Genomic DNA, 20707 nt, shown 5'->3' on the forward strand with positions numbered 1-20707 from the left:
TCCATCTATGTTGTAATGTGTCTTTGCTCGTTTGCTCTGCCTTGTCTGAAAGCTTTAGGACTGCTTTCCATGGCTGGTGTGTTGTTTTCAGTAAGTCACACTCATTGAGCACAGATTTGATCCACTTGAGGAAGAGCAGTACTGAAGGTACTGGATTATCCTGTGGGAATGCCTAAAGGGGTAGTTCGCACAAAAATTCTGATTTGCTGTTAATTTATGCATGCCATCCATGAGGTGTACACTGTAAAAATATCTGTAAATTAACAGTTTCAGAATATTTTGTGTTTTTCATTTATTTACAGTTGTAAATTGCTTTATGGGACTTTGATCTCTGCTTTGTCGACTGTTGATGTTGAAAATTCAACTATACACTTTAACAAAGTGACTTTTATTGATATTTTAGTAGTTTGAAATAACATAATGAATATGAAATAATATATAGAGAAATAAATCTGTAAAATAACAGAAAATGTGTTGCCGGTTTTTGTACCGTAATATACAACACCAACCCAGACAGTGGGCTCTATTTTAACGATCTAGGCGCAAAGTCTAAAGCGCAGAGCGCAAAAGCATCAAGGCCATGTCTGAATTCACTTTGCTATTTTAAGGACGGAAAAATACAGTCTGTGCTCCGGCACATGGTCTAACAGGGTTGTGCTTATTCTCATGAATAGTTATGGGTGTGTTTTGAGCATAACTACATTAAACCAATCTCCCATTATATCCTATTCTCTTAAAGAGTCAGTTGTGTGGTGCCATGGCGCATTTGCTATTTATATGGCAGACTTTGTAAGTAGAAAAACTGAACGCTTCACTAGCGAGAAAAGAGTTAAACAGACCATCTGCAGCGCGAGGATAAAGAATGAGCCTCCTCCATTCGGCCTCTTTACTTTCTTTTTACTTTTACTCTTTACTTTACTCCTTTACTTAGGTGGATGAGGAAACAGTGTTTTCGCACTCCGCTGAAGACATCCATTAACCTTTATATTGAATTTCGTTTGTTAAGCTCAAAGATGTGTTTAAAAACTATTTCTAAATTCATTTCTAATTTCCAGCAAAATAAATAAATAAACTATAATAATGAGATGTGGTCAAAAAACTGAGTTATATCCAAACACGCGTCCTATTCTTATGCCCCATATGGTGATACATACTTCTCCAAAACCCGACAGTTGCACAAATCTATACTTGTTTTTATTCAAACAATTATAAATATGCATTTAATAAATAATACTGCTAATAATAATAGCGTTATACCATACCTGCCAACACTCTCGTTTTTCCCAGGAGTCTCCTGTATTTCAGACCCATCTCCCACCCATCTCCAGTATTGTTCTGTCACCCGGAAAACCTCAGGAATTAACCTAAAAAAAGCCCCCCTTAGGTGAAAAAGGCATGGAGGCAGTGATTTTTCTAAATTTATGTAGAAAGTAATAATTTTTGTTCCATTTCAATCATATAATTTTTTTTCAAATGTAAAGATATTTGTGTATTGCTGTACATACTGTGTGTATTAAGCAATGTTAAGCGTTTGGACCTGCATAGTCGCATAACTAACATGCTCTGCGATTGTCTTTAGACAAACTTTTAGTTAGCAAATGGATTTGCTATTTTAACAACGTGCTGCAAAACGTGAAAGACTTTTGCGCTGGTCTGAAAATAGCAACAAATAGCACTAAGCACATCTTGCACCTTATTGCGCCGGGTATATGATAGAACCCAGTATATCACTTTAAACTATTGAAAATTTTCACAAGTCACTTATTCCAACTTTTTATGGGTAAAAGTTGTCGAAAGAAAGATCAAACTCTCAAAAATATTTTTTTTACAGTGTAGATAACTAAAAAAAATTGTAGAACAGCTAAAACTTTGGTTCTTGGTTACTTGAAAAATGCAAAAAAGGGACAGTTCACTCAAAACTGACCCATGCGTCATAATAAGATATGCCTTTCTTTTTTCAGTAGAGCATTAAAAAAAAATGCTCAAGCTTTTTTTAAGACACTTACAACATTTAAGTTTCATTTTATCTCTCTGCTTAATCTTATTGCAGTTTAGAAGAAACACTAAATAAATGTTTCTGCAAGGATAGATCTAGAAATGCGTTTCTGCTTTATTATTTATAGAGTTTAGTGCCGCTTTGCCTCAAGTGGAAAAATACACCACCTGGCCAAATATGTTATATTCTATATTTGGATCTTCATTGCAGTGAGTAATATGTTTCTGTGATTTTTAAAACTTTTCTTTTAAGGCAGGGGTGTCCAAACTCGGTCCTGGAGGGCTGGTGTCCTGCATATTTTAGTTCCAATCCTAATTAAACACATCTGAACCAGCTAATCAAGCTCTTTCTAGGTGTACTAGAAACTCCCAGGCAGGTGTGTTGAAGGAAAACTGCAGCTAAACTGTGCAGGACACCGGCCACCACTGTTTGAAGGGTTTAGTTCACTCTGAAATCAAAATGATCTTATTAGTTTTCCCCTCATATAATTTCAATCCCTTGAGACCTTCATTTATCATCAGAGCACACATTAAGAAGTTTTATATTAAATCTGAGGCTTTCCCCATCCTCCAGATACAGCATTGGCCCAGAACCATTCAAAGTCCAGAAAAGGAACTGAAGATTTTGTTAAAACAGTTCATGTAACTTCAGTGGTTCAACTGTAATCATACCAAGCTCAATAGACACTTTTGTGTGCTGAAAAACAATGTTTTCTTTTCCTCATCAAGTGTTTTTGGAGCTTGGTATATTACAGTTGAACCACTGAAGACACATGGACTGTTTCAACAATGATTTTGGTTGCTTTTCTGGACTTTGAACGTCTCTGAAGGGTTGCTGTTTATGGAGGATGAGGGAGCTCTCGAGTTTCATCCAAAACATGTGTATATAATTTTTGCTCAGAAAATTTAAGTTCTCATGCTATTTGAACGATATGAGGATGAATAATTATTGAAAGAATTAAATTTTTTTCTTAACCCAATGGACACCTTGATGTCAAAACAACATTAAAAACACATTAAACATCAAAAATGCGAATCAATTTGATGTCAACATACTTTGATGCCAAAATGGGCAGCATGTTACCACAGTGGTAAGCACTGTCACCTCACAGCAAAAAGGTTGCTAGTTCGAGTCCCAGGCCAGTTGGTATTTCTGTGTGGAGTTTTCATGTTCTCCCCGTGTTGGCGTCAGTTTCCATCGGGTGCTCCAGTTTCTCCCACAATCCAAAGACATGTGCTATAGGTGAATTGAGCAAACCAAAAATAACCCTAGTGTATGAGTGGATTTGTATGTGAGAGTGGATGGGTGTTTCCCAGTACTGGGTTGCAGCTGGTAGAGTATCCACTGCGTAAAACCTGCTGCAATAGTTGACAGTTGATTCCGCTGTGTGGCAACCCCTTATAAATAAGGGACTAGCCAAGGAAAATGAATGAATGAATGTCAAAGTGAAATCAATTGGCATCTAACATTGGTGTCAAAAAACATTCTCACTATCCTTTAGCTTAGTCCCTGATTTATCAGGGATCTCCACAGCGAAATTAACCAACAATTATTTCAACATCTTTAACAGCTTATACATGCATTGTAGTGATACAAAATCCAGTGTACATTACTAATTCAGAATTGAAGCTTTCTGATGACTAAAACTTTTTTTATATTACAGTACTTTTTGTGTTGTTATTTTGGTGATCAAAAGGGCATCAATAAGTGGATGTCAAATGGACGTCATGGTTTTGACATCAAATTGATTTGCGCCTTTTATGTAATTTTTTTTTACGTCATACTTGATGTCAGTTTGATGACTCTTTGAAATCAAGGTGCCAGCTGTGAAGTCTATTAGATGTTTGGAGGACGCTGTGTCTATTATCCAATCATCGACTCTAAAGTACTTAAATCCAATCAGTGCTTTTTTTTTGGCTAGACAGTGTATTTGTATTATATTAAAGGGGTAGTTCACCCAAAAATGAAAATTTACTCATTATTTATTCACCCTCATATGATTCCAAACCTTTATGAGTTTCTTCTGTTGAACACAAAATAATATAATTTAAAGAAAGCTGAAAACCTGTAACTATTGACTTCCATCATAGGAAATACAAATAATATGGAAGTCAATGATTAAAGATTTCTAGCATTCTTCAAAATATCTTAATTTGTTTTTAACAGAAGAAACTCCAACACTTTTGAAACAAACGAAGGGTGAGTAAATATTTGGAGAATGTTCAGTTTTGGGTGAACTATCCCTTTAAACTCCAGTACCTCCAGTCAGGAAATAGTATGAAAATGCTTTATGTTTCTTTCCATATGTCGTCCCTCGCTTCTTTTTAATGCTTGACTTTCTCATAAGTGGTGCATCGCTGTACTGTATGTGACAACAAACACCAAATTCTCAGTGGTTTCAGTCTGTGCACACTCAACCTGCTCTGATCAAGTGCTCCAGCTCCATCTAAATCGACTTCCAATGTGACTTTGAAAAGGAGAAAGTGGATAATCCTGCTTCTGACAAGATAAGATAAGATAAAAAAAAAAGCGAGTTGAGTAGAAGTGAGGAAAACTGCTGAGTGGACAGAAGCTCAGATCAGCACCGTCAGCACTGAGTCTCCTGCAGAATACAATTAGAGAGAGAGAGAGAGAGAGAGAGAGAGAGAGAGAGAGACCTCTACAGATAAAGCTCAGGTGGGCAACAAATTCAGAAGAAGTGCAACTGTAATGTTACTGATGAAAACATCCTTTAATGTGTATTTAACAACCTTAAAACCAGATCCAGTCTTATTAAAACACTTTGTTCTGTTGATTTGCCTTAAATTATTTCTTAATTAATTATTTACTACTTGAATTGATAAAAAATTAAAAAATGTATCAAGCGTATTAATATAAAATCAGTGGTGGATGGAGTATGCAAGTTACAGAGTAAAAGTGTAAAAGTCCTTCTTTTTTATTATTACTTGAGTCAAAGTCTAAAAGTTCTTAAAATAATCATCTTAGAATCATTTACTGGAGACCCACTTTGAACAATTAATTTGAATCAGTGAATCATTTACTGTATAATTACTCTAAGCAGATCATTTGAATCAGTGAATCATTTTCTGGACACTCGCTCTGAACAGATCATTTGAATCAGTGAATCATTTTCTGGACACTCGCTCTGAACAGATCATTTGAATCAGTGAATCATTTACTTGAGAGTCACTCTAAACAGATATTTTGAATTAGTAAATCATTTAATGTTTAATCACTCTAAACAGATTATTTAAATCAATGAGTCATTTACTTGAGACTCACTCTAAACAGATTAGTTGAATCAGTAAATCATTCACTGGAGACTCACTCTAAACAGATTATTTGAATCAGTGAATCATTCACTGGACACTTACTTTAAACAGATCTTTTGTATCTGTGAATCATTTACTGTATAATAACTCTAAACATCATTTGAATCAGTGATTCATTTACTGGATACTCACTTTAAACATCTTTTGTATCTGTGAATCATTTACTGTATAATCACTCTAAACAGATTATTTGAATCAGTGATTCATTCACTGGACACTTACTTTAAACAGATCATTTGAATCAGTGATTCATTTACTGGACACTCACTTTAAACAGATCATTTGAACCAGTGAATCATTTATTGGAGACTCACTCTAAACAGGTCATTTGAATTAGTAAATCATTTACTGGATACTTATTCCAAACAGATCATTTGAATCAATGAATCATTTACTGGAAATTCACTATAAATGGATCATTTGATTGATGACCGTCACAGTTGTTTTAGTGCAAATCCAACTCGAGTTTTTACAGAATATTTAATTGTATCTCAACACTCAATAACACATATTACAGACAGTAAACATAAAAATTAACCATCTTGCTGCATTAAAAGCAATCGTATATCCCACCCAAGCCACTCTGATTTTAACAAGAGAGAAGTTTGTGTTTGTAGAGAGTGTGGGTTTTGAACTGTCCCGTGGTTTTTAACTAAAGCGTCTCTGTCAGTTCTGTTTGCTCATGTGCTTGGCAGACGTTCACACACTCTCTGTTTGTTTATGTTCTGCCATTTTTCCACGTTTATTCTTATATCAGATGTTAAAATGTGCATTGAGCCAGTAGCATGTCAGTGTTTGGCAATGATTCAGATGTCAAGACCTAAAGAATTGCTCTTTAGACTTGGTGCAAACGGTTTGATTTGGTTTAGCTTGTAGCTGCATGTTGGCTGTAAAATCATTCTGATGACCAACATGGCATTGAGCACAGATTTGGTTTGTGTTCAAGTTTGCGTGTGTATTTTTGGAAGTCTTTTAAATGTTGGTCTGGGTATTTTGTATGCGTGTGTGTGCGTATGTATGTCTACATGCATGCCGATCCCGTTTCACGGACACACACACACTACACTTTGCCTGCTGAGACTGCACAGGCCCAAAGCATCACATACACGCACACACCTTTCTCTCTCTCTCTCCTGTCCTATTCTCCTGTGGTGTGTTGATGAGATACGGTGATTTCTCTTAGGGGAGGCGGCAGTCCATCCTAGTGCAGCCCCGCCTTGCGCCCGTCCCACTGCGAATGCACAGGTAACAACTCACCTGACTGTGACCCGCCCACTTCACCTCTGTCTCCTCCCACTTCCACTGTATGTTCTCACACACAAACACACACCACACCCCACCTCACCTGCGCAGAGTCATGTGCACCTCTACTCATTAGCCAACGCTAATGAAAAAAATTCATGTTACTTTGTGTTGGCTTTACAGGATCTAAAATAAAGTTTAACTAATGTAGAGGAAAATAGCGTGACAGACAGGTAGACAGACAGATAGATAGATAGATAGATAGATAGATAGATAGATAGATAGATAGATAGATAGATAGATAGATAGATAGATAGATAGATAGATAGATAGATAGATAGATAGATATGGGATAATGGATGGACGAAAGTCGTAGGGATGTAATGATAGACATATGATGGATGGATGAATGAAATGATAGACATGATGGATGGATGGATGGATGGATGGATGGATGGATGGATGGATGGATGATAGATTTATGGATGGAATGAAAGGCGGATGGATGGACATATAAATGAAAAGATAGACAGATGATGGATAAATGAATGGACATATGGATGGAATGATAGACCATACAGATGATGATGGATGGATGGATAGACTATAAATGTATGGTTGGAATGATAGGCATGTGATGGATGGATGGATGGATGGATGGATGGATGGATGGATGGATATGGATAGAATGATAGATGGATGAATGGACATGGATGGAATGATAGACAGATGATGCTGGATGGACATATAGATGGAATGATTAACAAATGATTGGTGGATGGATAGACGTATGGATGGAATGATAGACATATGATGGATAGATGGATGGATGGATGGAATAATAGACAGATGATGGATGGATGGATGAATGAAATGATAGACATGATGGTTGGACAATTGACGTATGGATGAAATGATAGACGGATGGATGGATGGAATGATAGACATACAATGGATGGATAAATGTATAGATGGAATGATAGACAAATAATTGGTGGAAGGATAGACAAATGTGTGGATAGATAGACATATGATGGATGGATGAACATATGGATGGAATGATAGACATATAATGGATGGATGGATGGATGGATGGATGGATGGATGGACAATAGCATATGGATGCAATGATTGATGGATGGATGGACGGACATATGAATAGAATGATAGACATATGATGGATGGATGGATGGATGGACAATAACATATGGATGCAATGATAGACGGATGGATGGACGGACATATGAATAGAATGATAGACATATGATGGATGGATGGATGGATGGACAATAACATATGGATGCAATGATAGACGGATGGATGGACGGACATATGAATAGAATGATAGACATATGATGGATGGATGGATGGATGGACAATAACATATGGATGCAATGATAGACGGATGGATGGACGGACATATGAATAGAATGATAGACATATGATGGATGGATGGATGGATGGATGGATGGATGGATGGACAATAGCATATGGATGCAATGATAGATGGATGGATAGATGGACGGACATATGGATGGAATGATATACATATGATGGATGGATGGACAATAGACGTATGGATGCAATGATAGACAGATGATGATGGATGGATGGAATGATAGACATGATGGTAGGATGGACTATTGACATATAGATGGAATGATAAACATGATGCATGGATGGTTGTAATAATAGACATGATGGATGGCTTGACGATTGACGTATGGATGGAATGATAGATGGATGGATGGATGGATGGACATATGGAAGGAATTATAGACAGATGATGGATGGACGGATGATTGACGTATAGATGGAAAGTTAGACAGATGATGATAGATGGACGTATAGATGGAGTGATAGACAGAGGAGGAATGGATCAGTGGATGGACGATAGACGAATGGTTAGAATGATTGACATGATGGATGTATGGATGGATGATAGACATATGTTGGACAGACAGACAGACAGACAGACAGACAGACAAATAGATAGATAGATAGATAGATAGATAGATAGATAGATAGATAGATAGATAGATAGATAGATAGATAGATAGATAGATAGATAGATAGATAGATAGATAGATAGATAGATAGATAGATAGATAGATAGATAGATAGATAGATAGATAGATAGATAGATAGTTCATACTATAAGAAGATTTTTTTCCATCACACAATTACAAATTCTGACCAATGATCTTTCACAGCTGTGTGTTGTTCATCTCAAATTATCTTAAGTAATAATGACATTCTACACTTAAGATAATTCTCAAACATGGAACTGCTCCAAACATTTTACAAGTTCTGTGTTTAGTGTGTGTCTTAATCCCTGGAGTGCTGGGTTAAATGCATAGTATCAGATTACATTATAACTACTTTTATGAAATTAGTAAACTTTAAAAAATAAAATAAAATAAAAAAGAATTCCATTTAAAGGCATTGATATATTCAATGAAATGATACTGGAAACAAATGCATTCTAAAATTTTGAGTATCCTGCAAATGTCCTGATTTCAAAGAGATGCTGTTTTGGGGGTTGTTTGTTTGACTTTTGCATGAGGCTTCACCTCATTTCAATGCAAAATGTCAACATAATCTGACACAAAATAGAGGTACACATGGCATATGGCTCAGTGCAAGGTGAAGGACTACTCATCACCATGTCCATTTCTTTCTGCATCATCACCACTGCACTCTCAAACTGATGATGATGATGATGAATTGTGGGAAATCTCCGTATCTTTCTCCGTGCTGCCCTGACGGGGTCAGGGGTGGGTTATCAGCGTGCATGAGATCCTGGATGAGTGTGAGTGTGTGTAAGTGTTCATGCTTTTGTTGCGGTGTTTAGAGGGCTTCTGGTGATTTCGAAGTATTGTGTTTTGCTAGTTTGTTGCATAGACTTTTTTCAATGTTCATGGCTGAGTTAACCTTTCTTTTGTTTTTACCATGGGGTAAATGAAGACATGCAATGTTCATGTGTAAAAGGTGAGCTGAAACTGAAAGGTGAATGCGTATGGTGCTGCTCAATGTATCTGTGATGATGTTTTAGGTGTAAATGCTCACAAAAGAGCTGTAGAAACACCTCAGAACATCTTAACCCATTCTTTTGAACTGGAATTACCTGACAGACTCAAGCAGGACTTCGATTTGACCACCCAAAGAAAAGCAATGGTTCCAGACAAAAGTGACCATCGTATGAGTTGCAGTTCTGACAGAGATGCACCCTTTGCTCCTGTTGTCGTCATCACTTGTCTTTGTTTAGTGTTGCAGCGAGCTCCAAACCCTCCGTTCCCCAACACCAATTCCATATTCATTCTCGAATGCTAGATTCTGATTGAGAAGAGAAACCAATTGCACCAAATAAAAAAACGGAGTCAGACTGGCTTATGTTAGCAAAGCTAGCCACTTTCGCTAATGTAACAGTCTGGAACCAAATCAAATTTCTTGGTGTTAAAAAGATAGAACCTATTGAACTATGAGCCGTTCAGTTATAATTCATGTCAAAATGGAGTCGAACATCGGGTGAGTATGGTATAACATTTTAGCAGCAAATGTTTAAGTGTTGTTGTCATGTTGTTTTCTCATGCATTAGCCTCAGCTTTAACTCCAATGTTTCCGCCCCAATACAGACTTCACTGAAAAGGACTGATCATGATGAAACACACACTGAACATGATTTAGATATAAAATGAGCTGAGGCTGCTTTTGGCACTGCACTGCGCCTCTGTAGGTAAGATTAGAAGATAAGAGCGAAATAAAAACAGTGTCTTCATTATTTGTGAATCTAAACCCAGCCTCATAAATGAGGCAGATATAGACTTGAGGTTGTTTTCACACTGGTGTTTCAAATAATTCAAGTTCCATAATTTAAAGTTGGTGAATCCATACATAAATGATTGCGATTATGGAAAATGCTAAAGCTTGCAATGGGTTTATTGTGACTTTCTGATGGTTACATGGTTACAGACTGTGTTTCGTCTGTTACGGAAACTGACCCAGCAGGCACAAGATGTCAACATGACGTCAGATTGACGTTATACGTCGTTGGGACATTGCATTTTGTTTGGAAATGAAAATTAGGTTGATGTCAGAACCCAACTTCAAGGTCGACGTCAATGTACAATGTCCAACCTAAAATCAACCAAATATCAACGTCTATTGATGTTACAGCTTGACGTTGTGTGAATGTTACCACTATGACGTCTACCAGACGTCGGACTTTGGTTGCCATACTTGACGAATAAATATCAGTATTTGACGTCAATATGACGTTAGTTTAAGATGTTTGCTCGATGTTGGATTTTTGGAGTCACTCACTGTCTTCAAAAAACGACTTAAAACTCAACTATTTAGTCTCTAATTTCCTTACTAATCTGCAATTCCCTCTCTGACCCCTCCACTAACTACAATAATAAATAATAATAATAATAAAAAACTTTACTCCTTTTTTCCTTCTCACACTTTCTTTGCATACCTGAAACTTGCCTATAGAAATTATTCATTATTGCTTTTATAGTTGTGTAAATTGCTACCTTGTCCTCCCTTGTAAGTCACTTTGGATAAAAGCGTCTGCTAAATGACTAAATGTAAATGTAAATTTTGGTCACTTTCCAACACAACCTAAAAAAATCAAGAAAATATCAATGTCTAATGATGTTACAGCTTGACGTTGTGTGAATGTTACCACTATGACGTCTATCAGACATTGGTTTTTGGTTGTCATACCTGACAACTAAATGTCAGTATTTGACATCAATATAAGGTTGGCTTAAAATAGCCTAAAATCAACCAAATATCATTGTTGGTATTAAACATCAAAATAACGTTGTCCTTAGACTCTGGATAGATGTTGAATTTTGGTTGCCTGACTTCACAACCTAAATCTAACCTAATATTACGTCTTATGACGCCATGTGCCTGCTGGGGAGTTATTTGAAAACTGATTAATTTAAACAAGACAAGCATAGTACAAACTGAATCATTTGTGCAAACAATTGAACACCAATGCTGTCTGAAAATGCATACTGTATAGTAAGTACAGCATTTGATTTGAAAAAAGTATTGCTGTGTTTTCACTGTCAAAAGACAATCACTGCATCCCAAATCGCACTATTCTACGCCATTTTGTAATATGAATGGTGTAAGTAGTGCGTTCACACTGAAAACTCTAAAAAATAATAAGTGCACTTTAAATACACGAAAGATGCACTTATTCAACCGGTAACATGAAGTGTGGAATGTTGGATACTTCACGCATTCAACAACCGCAGATTTGCTCGTGTAGCAAAGGAGGCAGAGCTTTCAGGCGCTCATGTTAGATTAAATTATTTATTTTGGATTGTAAAAGCAAAATTGTCCTACGAGAGTTATTATACAGCCTCCCGATGGTGAATGAGGTTATACTCGTGGCAGGTGTTATTTGGTAGTTTGGTCATTCAATTCATTAATTTGGCAATCGTCAAACATCATCTGGGAAAACAGCTTGAATTTCCTCTTAGGAAAAAAATGTTAGTGTTCCATTTGGGATGACACTACATATTTATCTGTTTAGTGTTTAAGTGCATAAGTACATAGTGCATAAGTACTAAGTGTATAGTGTGCCATTTGGGATGCAGGTAAATTCTCTCATCTGGCCTCATGGGATAATAAAACATCCATTAAATCATTTATGAGTTCTTCACATGTTTTTGTCACACTTATTCACCTTCTGTATTGTAGAAAAGTATGCAGTTTCATTGAGTCATTGAATTATTCACTCAGACGTTTAGTTAAAAACCTCAGTTCATTCAGGCACTAAGCAAATGCACTATTAATGAATCACTGAATTGTTTATTCAAATGATTCATCCAAAAACATTGATTGATTTAGTAATGAAACCCAGCATTCTCTTGCTCGTGCCCTATTACGGTTCTTCTTGTGTCTTGATTAATGCAGATATTTTTTAAGGTTTTTCAATAAAATATTTTTCCATTGACAGCAATAAATCTGTTGATAATTCTATCATAACTATCTAACACAATTACAATGCCTAAACAAACTGAGGTTTAGGTAAAAAGTGTGAAAACTCCATGACATTCTGAATGATGAATTTGACACTGTTTTGGCTTGACCAAGTGAATTTTGATATATAATATCAAAATCTGTTATAATCATGTAATATATTGCAAACTAGTACGTAAGATTAGGTTGCAGCTTAATATGTTGTACAGCTCTGTTGTCTTTCGTGTGTACTGATGACAGAATCAAGTTTTAACATAGCCAGCTCAACATAGGTATTCATAAAATCGTAGTTCATATTTTCACAGAATATATGTTTAGCATGATTTCTTCCCTAGAGCCCTTTGGGGCCACTGTCAAGCACATGTTGGAAATGCAAGTTGTCTCAACAAGCAAGATATGCTTATAATAGCGGATCAAAAAGCGCCTGTATACATGCAACATAAATATTCATTCTCACTTCTTGTGTTCTTTATAGTTGATCACACTGTTGCATCAGTTGCATGTTTGCATGCTCAGTAGAAGTCTATTTTGCTGCACTCAGACACTGTTGTGCCAGCTGGTCTTTTAAAGGGGTTGTATCACATTGCCAATCTACTCAGCCTTGATGTAATGATTGACAGTTGGGAATTTTATCAAGTTCTATTAATACATTTAAAATATTCTTACTTTTGCTTATTACACCACTGTTCACAGTTTTGGGTTCGAAAAACATTTAATGTTTCACCAATGATGCTTTTATTTGACAAATATACAGAAAAACAATTATACTCACACAGGCTTCTCCCAAAAGATAATAAGAGGATGTACCAGAGGCAACATTGTGGAAATAATATTTCTCAGCTTTTATTTACATTTGCACAAAAAACAAAATTGTCTAAAATTATTCATACCCTTCTGAATAATCAGTAGAGAAGCCTTTATTGGCTATTACAGCAATCAAACACTTGCTATAATTGCTGACTAGCAATTGCTGACTAGCAATGACTAGCTTTTGCATGTCTCCACTAGTATTTCTTTCATTCATCTTTAGCGATGAGTTCCAACTTTTTCAGGTCGCTGGATATCCTTGCTATCGGCATGATCTTTATTTCTTCCACAGATTCTCAATTGGGTTTAAGTCAGGACTCTGGCTGGGCCACTGCAAAACAATAATGCTTTTGTCTGCTAACCATTTTTTCATCACTTTTTCGGTCGTTGTTGTGCTGAAATGTCCTCTAGTGCCCAAGGCCATGTTTCTCTGCAGACTTGCCAATGTTGTTGTTAAGAATTCTGTTGTATTGCTTCTTTTTCACGGTGGCATTTACTGTCATTAGTTTCCTCGGTCCACTAGCTGCAAAACACCCCTCAAAACATTAGGTTGAAGGCCTCTCCTTATTGAGGCCAAATGAAGGCTACTTTATTGTGACAAACAATACAGTTTTTGTTACATCTGACTATAAAACAGAAGACCAGAAGTCGTCTTTGTCTATTTGCAAAGGCCAAGTGGGCTGTTGTGTGCCTTCTCTAGAGAAGTGGTGTACTCCTTGGTCTGCGTCCATGGAACCTGAAGGTGTGCAGTGTCTGTTTGCCTTGAGATGTTGCCACCAGCAGAGCCCAAAATTGGCTTTGGTGGTGATTCTTGGATTCTTTTTTACCTCTCTCCCTATCCTCCTGGCCAGCAGAGGTCACTTTTGGCTTCTGACCACATCCTCTGAGATTTTTCACAATGCGGAACATCTTGTATTTTTTATTTTATTAAGTTCTTCGCACTGTAGGCGCTGCAACTACAAAACATTTGGATATGGTCTTTTAGCCCTTTCCTGACCTCCGTAGCCACAGGTCTTCACTGAGCTAATTTGTCTTAGCCATGACTGTCTACAAACCAACAGCAGAGAGCGTCTGTTTTTCACATGTTGGGTTAATTAAAACACCTGTTCCTAATGAATCAGGGTAATTAAAATGCTTTAGAACAGGGGTGCCCAATCCTGTTCCTAAAGATCCTTCCTGCAGCATTCAGCTGCAATCTTGATAAAATGCACCTGTATTTTAATTACCAAGTGCTCATTCAGATCCTTCTGTTGTTTTTGATCAGGGCTGCAGATGAACTCTGCAGGAAAGTAGATCTTCATATATAGGATTGGGCACCCCTGCTTTAGAATGACTTGGAGAATTGGTAAATGCAATGGTATAGAAGTTTGGATTTGCTAGACCGTGACACTTTGCAAAGGGTATAAATTATTTTGAATATGTCACTTTTTGTTCAAAGGTAAATGAATGCTGAGAAATATTGTCTTTTGGGAGAAGCCTGTGTCATTTGCAGGCTTTGCTTGCTGGTTAAATCAAAGCAAATTTAAATCAGAATTTGCCAGGGAAATGTAATTATTCCATCTTTATGCTTCCATAAGAAAAATCATGAATTAACCATCTAACTTGAGTCCAAAAACAATGGACAGTTTTTAAAAATAAATGTATGATATGACCCCTTTAATGCAAAATCTCAATCAATAGTGCATAATACATTTTACTTATTAAAATCCAATAATTAGGACTTGAATCATCCATTCACTCTGTCCTTCTCACAACAGCAAAAGTTTAAGCTCAACAGCAGATTTGTAATTCCCTCCTCATCCCTCTCTCTTCCTTTTCTTTGTGTCTATCCCTCTTTCCCTGAGCGTCTCTATGGATATATCTCACACAACTCATGCTCCTGTTTTATTCCTCCTTTACTGCCCTTCCAATCCCTTGCCACTTCTTTAAATCTCTTTCGCTTTCTCTCATTCTGACCCCTTGACCTCCATTTACTTTGATCCTCCTCTTCTATTGATCCTGTCATGGAAACTCCTCTCTTTTGCATTCTATCCTTTATTTTTTGTGGAATCTTCATCCCTCCATCATTACATCCGTCATTCGCCTACTCTCCCTCGCTCCTCCTCCCCTTTCCTCTCTCTCTCTGTCTCGCTAGGAAAAGCAGCTTTCCGCCTTGGGTTCAGCAGACCCCGGTGTGAGTTTTGGAGGAGAAATGACCAGCGCTTCTGGCTTTGTTGGAGTCTCCCCTTCGGACAAATCCTCCACCCGATCCCCCCAGAATGGAATCGCGTCCTTCCCGTTAGTTCCCCCTCCTCGTTCAATTCCTCACGCACAACTCTGGCCGAACGGCAACCAAAAATCTGCAATGGATTGGAGGGCAAGTTTGGAGGGGGAGCAGGTCAATAACAACGCTAATCAAATTTGAAAATTTTTTAGGAATTCCGAAGACATTGTAAGGATGAAGCTTCAGCAGTTGTTTTTTTTTTTTTTTTTTGTACATTAGACTGAGGACAAGTGGGAGGTGGGACACGTCATTACTTGCACCATCTAAAACAAAAGGGCTCTCCATTGGATTCGATGTGTTATTCTGAAATCACGTTTTCTTTGGATCAAAGTTTAAAGCCCCTTGCACATACAGTACCTCCACCAGGTCATCCAAACCACTGGAAAGTGCTCGATTCAGGTTCCAGGTTTTTTTTTTTTTTTGACTGAGCTCCCTCATCTTGTGTAAAACCAATTCCAAGAAGCTTGGAATGACCCCGGGAATGGTGGGCAAACAAACTATACATACATGTTTAGTGATCAAGATTTGACCCACGAACACATGCCAGCTTTGTCATGTCGTCTGGCTTCCCTAGTGCCTTTCTGTATCTCCTGACAGGGTTTTTAAATGAACATGAGAATAACGACAGCAGAATTGCAGAAACGGTAGTGCAAACTCATTTAGGAGAAATTGATGTGCTCTTCTGCTTTAATGTGACACTGAAAATGTCAAGCTTTGGAGTCCGATCGTGGCTCGGGTTTTTGCGGACAATGTCTGGAAGTGCTTGTGGCTTGAATTGCCTCACAAGACTGAACTTGTGCAATGTTTTCTCTTCTCAATCTCAGAACCTATGTGTATTTAACTGGTGCTATGGATTCTCTGTGTCACGTTCACCGCCTCCCATTTTGTCATCGTCCTAAATGTTCATAATGTGTCTCCCATTCATCTCCTTACAGGCCGATTTTGACATTCTTTCGGTTTGTGTGTGTGTGTGTGTGTGTGCAATGTGAGGTGAGTGCGAGGTGATCTCTGTCAGGTCAAAACCCTTTTTACTAAAACAAGATGCCAGGGCAGAACGCGGTTGTGGTTTTAAGGTGTTTTTATACAAGATGGATATTTTTGGACATTTCTAATAAGAAAAACTTTGTGGGGGGGTTGTGGGGGTAAAGTCAATGTGGAAGTCAACTTGAAAGCAACCAATTTTATGTCCATAAAGTAAAATGGGAAATTTTACTATATTTTACCCTATGGGAATTGACTGAATTGTAATAATAGGTGTTATATACAATAATCCTATCCAATGGCTGAAGAATATAAGGATTTTTTGAGGTCTTGTACAAAAGTGGTGCAAGCTATATTTTTTCAAAATATAATACATGTTTTTTAATTCAGAACAGCATGCACCAAATAATCATGAATAATAAGACCAAGAATGTGCTCTGAAAAGTAAACAAACACTTGCACCTTTTCTTGCATTTTGGCAGAGGTTTTTATTCAAAGCGACTTAAAATATACATTTTTGCACTTCATACTTTTTTTCTGGGAATCGAACTAATGACAGTAAGCCATTTTGGCCTACATGATTGCTACAAATAAACTACGCAGTGTCCATTTTGATTTCACTTTAAATTTGGATCTCGAAAGTAGTTTTGGGCAGCACTGAGTGATCCTTTTAAGAAGGATCTTGTTAGACGACTCACTCGACAAAATAATCAGAGCTCTGCACTGTACAGAAATATCGCTAGCTATAATCTTTCCTTTCAATATCACTGCCATCTGATACTGATTGTATTCCTCATCGTTCACTGCAGTTTTCGTTTTATCGTTTGTTTTTATGATTAATCGATTCATTGTCATGTTTCTACAGACTCAAGACATTCACGTGGCTTTGCTGATTTACAAGTCATTCATTTTGTAACCCAATTCATGTTGTTGCATTGTAAACACTTCAAGTAGTTCTGTGTGTATCACAGCTACACCAACACAGCAGGCCTAGATGAGAGCGAGGAGGTTTCAATCGTAACTGCACAATAAAATCAAATCGCTGAGCTGTACTGTAATATGTAAAGATTGGGAAGGCACTAGAGAGGAGAATGGACTGATTGCCATTTTAGCTTTTACAAGCTTTGAGGGCTATCTTTAAGTGACTTCTACTCCATTTAGTAATAATATACAGGCAATTTTTGTTTATGTCCCAAAAGCAGTTGAGAACAAAATGGGATAACAGGGTTATCGGCTGATAAATGTGCCATGACATGAATATACCTCAGACGTAGAATCGAATGACTCAGGTAAACTTTCAATTGCCTCACAGTTTAATGCAAACTGGAAAAAAAAGAACACACACATTTTAAGTTTAGAACTGCCTGTTTTGGTAGTTAGTCCATTTCTTCTCTGAGATTAGTAGCAGTGATTGGTCAGCGGCTCATCAAGCACCTCCTCTTTTCCCTGCATCTCCAGCCAACAACAAAGCTTCATGGAGGACAATCTGGAACCTAATTGGAGGCCTCACCTAGGACATTCTTCAGGTTGGCCTGGGTTTAATTCCAGGGCGCTGTCACGCGATTCGGTTGGTTGACAGAGGGGAAACTAAGGCTTTGACTCAATGCCAGAGCCGATCCAAAGAAAAACAAATATAGGTTCCCTTCCTCTGACGTGCCCTCTCTCCGATATAGTTTGATACGATGACGAACGTTTGGGATGCTTAACGCCCATCAGATGGCTTCTTCTTGACGGCATGCAAGATGACGTCGCATGCGACGCAGAAGTTGGATGAGAGAGCTGGAGAGGTTCTGTGGATCAGATCAATCTCAAAGGTGCTGTTTTTTAGGTTCTTTACTAACTACATGTAGGATATTGAACAATACTTCTTCTCATTATGATCTTCACGTGCCACATTAACTCTGCCTGTCATGCTTGCCTGTGTCTCAATCACGTCTTTTATTTTTTGGGGAAACTGAATATGCACAGCCTTTTATTTATTTTTTCTCAAGAGACGCTGATTTGTCCCTCAGCGGATTTGATAAGAGGCTGGAAATATCCGAACTTTTGTTTCCTGGTGGTTTTCTACTCCCTGACTGGACCTCACTCCGATGAGATCACATTTTTACATGCTGGTAATGTGAGATCCTTTTTTTTTTTTTTTGATCTGGGAATTTATGTGACAATCTCTTTGCAAAGGAAAATCATTGCCCTGCTATTTTACCTGCTCCCCCTCTCCGCACTTTGCTACATCCTGATCCACGACGACTCCTTTTTACGTGAAAGAAAGATGGATTATTTTACTTTTTAACTCTCTTTTGTTTTGCTGTGGAGGTTCCTCTTGTTTAGGAAAAGAATCTGGCGCTCGCACATCTGTGGCACAAAGGGGTTATTTTGTGCAGCCAAGTTGCTGTTTTAAATTGACCTTATTTCCCCCTTGTTTGGAAATTGCCATTGCCGGGCAACACAGACATTTCTCTTCTTCCTTTTTACACCACTAGACAAAAATATAAACATCGGTCGAGAGATCATGCAGGTCTAATAATGTTGTGAGTGACTTTGTGTATATACAGTGTGTGTACAGTCTTTGTGTATATACTGGGTGTGTGGATGGTTATATAATATAAATATAAATATATATATATGTATTGTACATAAGATATGTTTGTATATGCAGTGTACAGAATGTGTTCTTTTACACCGATTTCCCCTTTTCTCAATATGTGGACAGAAAAAAGTATAAGAGCAGTTTGTGGGAATGAAAACTCATGTTGGCGACTTGTCGGCGGAGGTCTTCGAAGCACTTTTATTTGCTCAGGCTGATTGTACAAAGTCTGAAGCCTACAATGCATCGGCGTGAGTCCGCCACGCGTTTCGCCAGTCTAAAGCTTGCACTCATTTTCTCACTGACTGAGGTGTTTTGTAACAGGTTCTGGGTGATCAAGCAATGCTTGTACATAATTCTATTACCTACTGTATGTATGCATATATCCACTTTTCCAGACATGAGTCACCTGCTAATCTTTGCAGCTTTTGCATCTCCTCTTGCTTTGGATTTCAATGCGGTGCCGTGTGTGTGTGTGCGTGTCAGATGAGTTTTTTGGATCGCTGCAGAAGGCCAGTCTCGTGAGAAGATGTTCCCATTTTACTCTACTGACCTTTTGTATGGCCTGACGCTTTATTCCCTCATTACTTGCCTAGCAACTCTTCCATGCAAGTAATCGCTTCTTTGTCCCCTGTAAATGAATGGAGTTCCCATGATGTGCCTCTTTCTAATAAACTTCAGTTGATCTTTGTCAGCCATAAGCCAATCACAGTCATCTTTCTTGACAAGCCATAAGCCCCACCCCTAAATTTCCATTTTCGAAAAGGGCAGACACTTGGGAATTTTATTTCTTTTTCGTTTTTTTGTATATATATACTATATTATATTAATAGAAAGAGTGCTATGTCAGAGTGTATTGCCGATGTTTTTTGGATTTGTTATGAATGTTGATATTCTGGTTATTGAATTATGATTATTATTATTATTGTAATAATATAATGACTGCTGTTATCATTTCACCATTCCTTAGTTTATTCAATGCTGTTGAAGACTTTGATTTCCTTTTTGAACAAATCGGAATTTATATTTTTCGGGTGGGCTAATTATAGAAATGAAATCAATTAAACGGATGAATAAAGAAATAAATTCTTATTGAATTCATTTATGATGTTGAGATTTATTTTTGACTGTGATCTGTCTGTTTGTCTTTAAAAAAAAAAAAAAAAAAGATTCATCCTTATGCCTTTCAGCATTGCTGTGGTTTTATCAACCTCCCTGTTGATGATTCACGAACACAGCTGCCAGGTGACACCAGATGGTTTGCCTGCTAATCTTGTCCAGAGATGAGGAGTTGATGAGAATGTGTTGGATGAAATTGTTATTTTAAAATCCACAGCAGTCAAAAACATTTTTGGGTGGCTTTTTTTTAATACGAGTATGTTATGCATTAAGTAATCTATAAGCTAGTGCACATCTAAAATGATGGCAACATTTACATTTAAATGTATACATTTAGCACTTACAGTCTGTCATTTCTGCCAATGTGGATCATTTTT

General features: G+C 37.4%; 1 protein-coding gene and 1 long non-coding RNA gene across 35 annotated transcripts in view; one reads left to right on the plus strand and one right to left on the minus strand.

Moving 5' to 3' along the window:
- syngap1b (synaptic Ras GTPase activating protein 1b) overlaps window positions 1-19204 on the plus strand; it is a 242814-nt gene extending 223610 nt beyond the window's left edge. For 13 of the 34 annotated variants that reach the window (XM_073924455.1, XM_068213842.2, XM_068213843.2 and 10 more), the window contains one exon: window positions 15518-19204. In XM_073924455.1, coding sequence (XP_073780556.1) covers window positions 15518-15787 — 270 coding nt within the window. In that variant the 3' untranslated portion in view covers window positions 15788-19204. Of the gene's footprint in view, window positions 1-4389; window positions 4790-6511; window positions 6574-10205; window positions 10984-15517 lie in introns of those variants that run through there. The other 21 variants (XM_068213844.2, XM_073924442.1, XM_073924443.1 and 18 more) reach the window with 9 other exon arrangements.
- LOC141378322 (uncharacterized) overlaps window positions 1-20707 on the minus strand; it is a 32067-nt gene that overhangs the window by 9649 nt on the left and 1711 nt on the right. The gene's annotated exons all lie outside the window — the stretch shown is intronic.

This window comes from Danio rerio, chromosome 16 (genome assembly GCF_049306965.1).
Source record: "Danio rerio strain Tuebingen ecotype United States chromosome 16, GRCz12tu, whole genome shotgun sequence".
Lineage (NCBI taxonomy): Eukaryota > Metazoa > Chordata > Actinopteri > Cypriniformes > Danionidae > Danio > Danio rerio.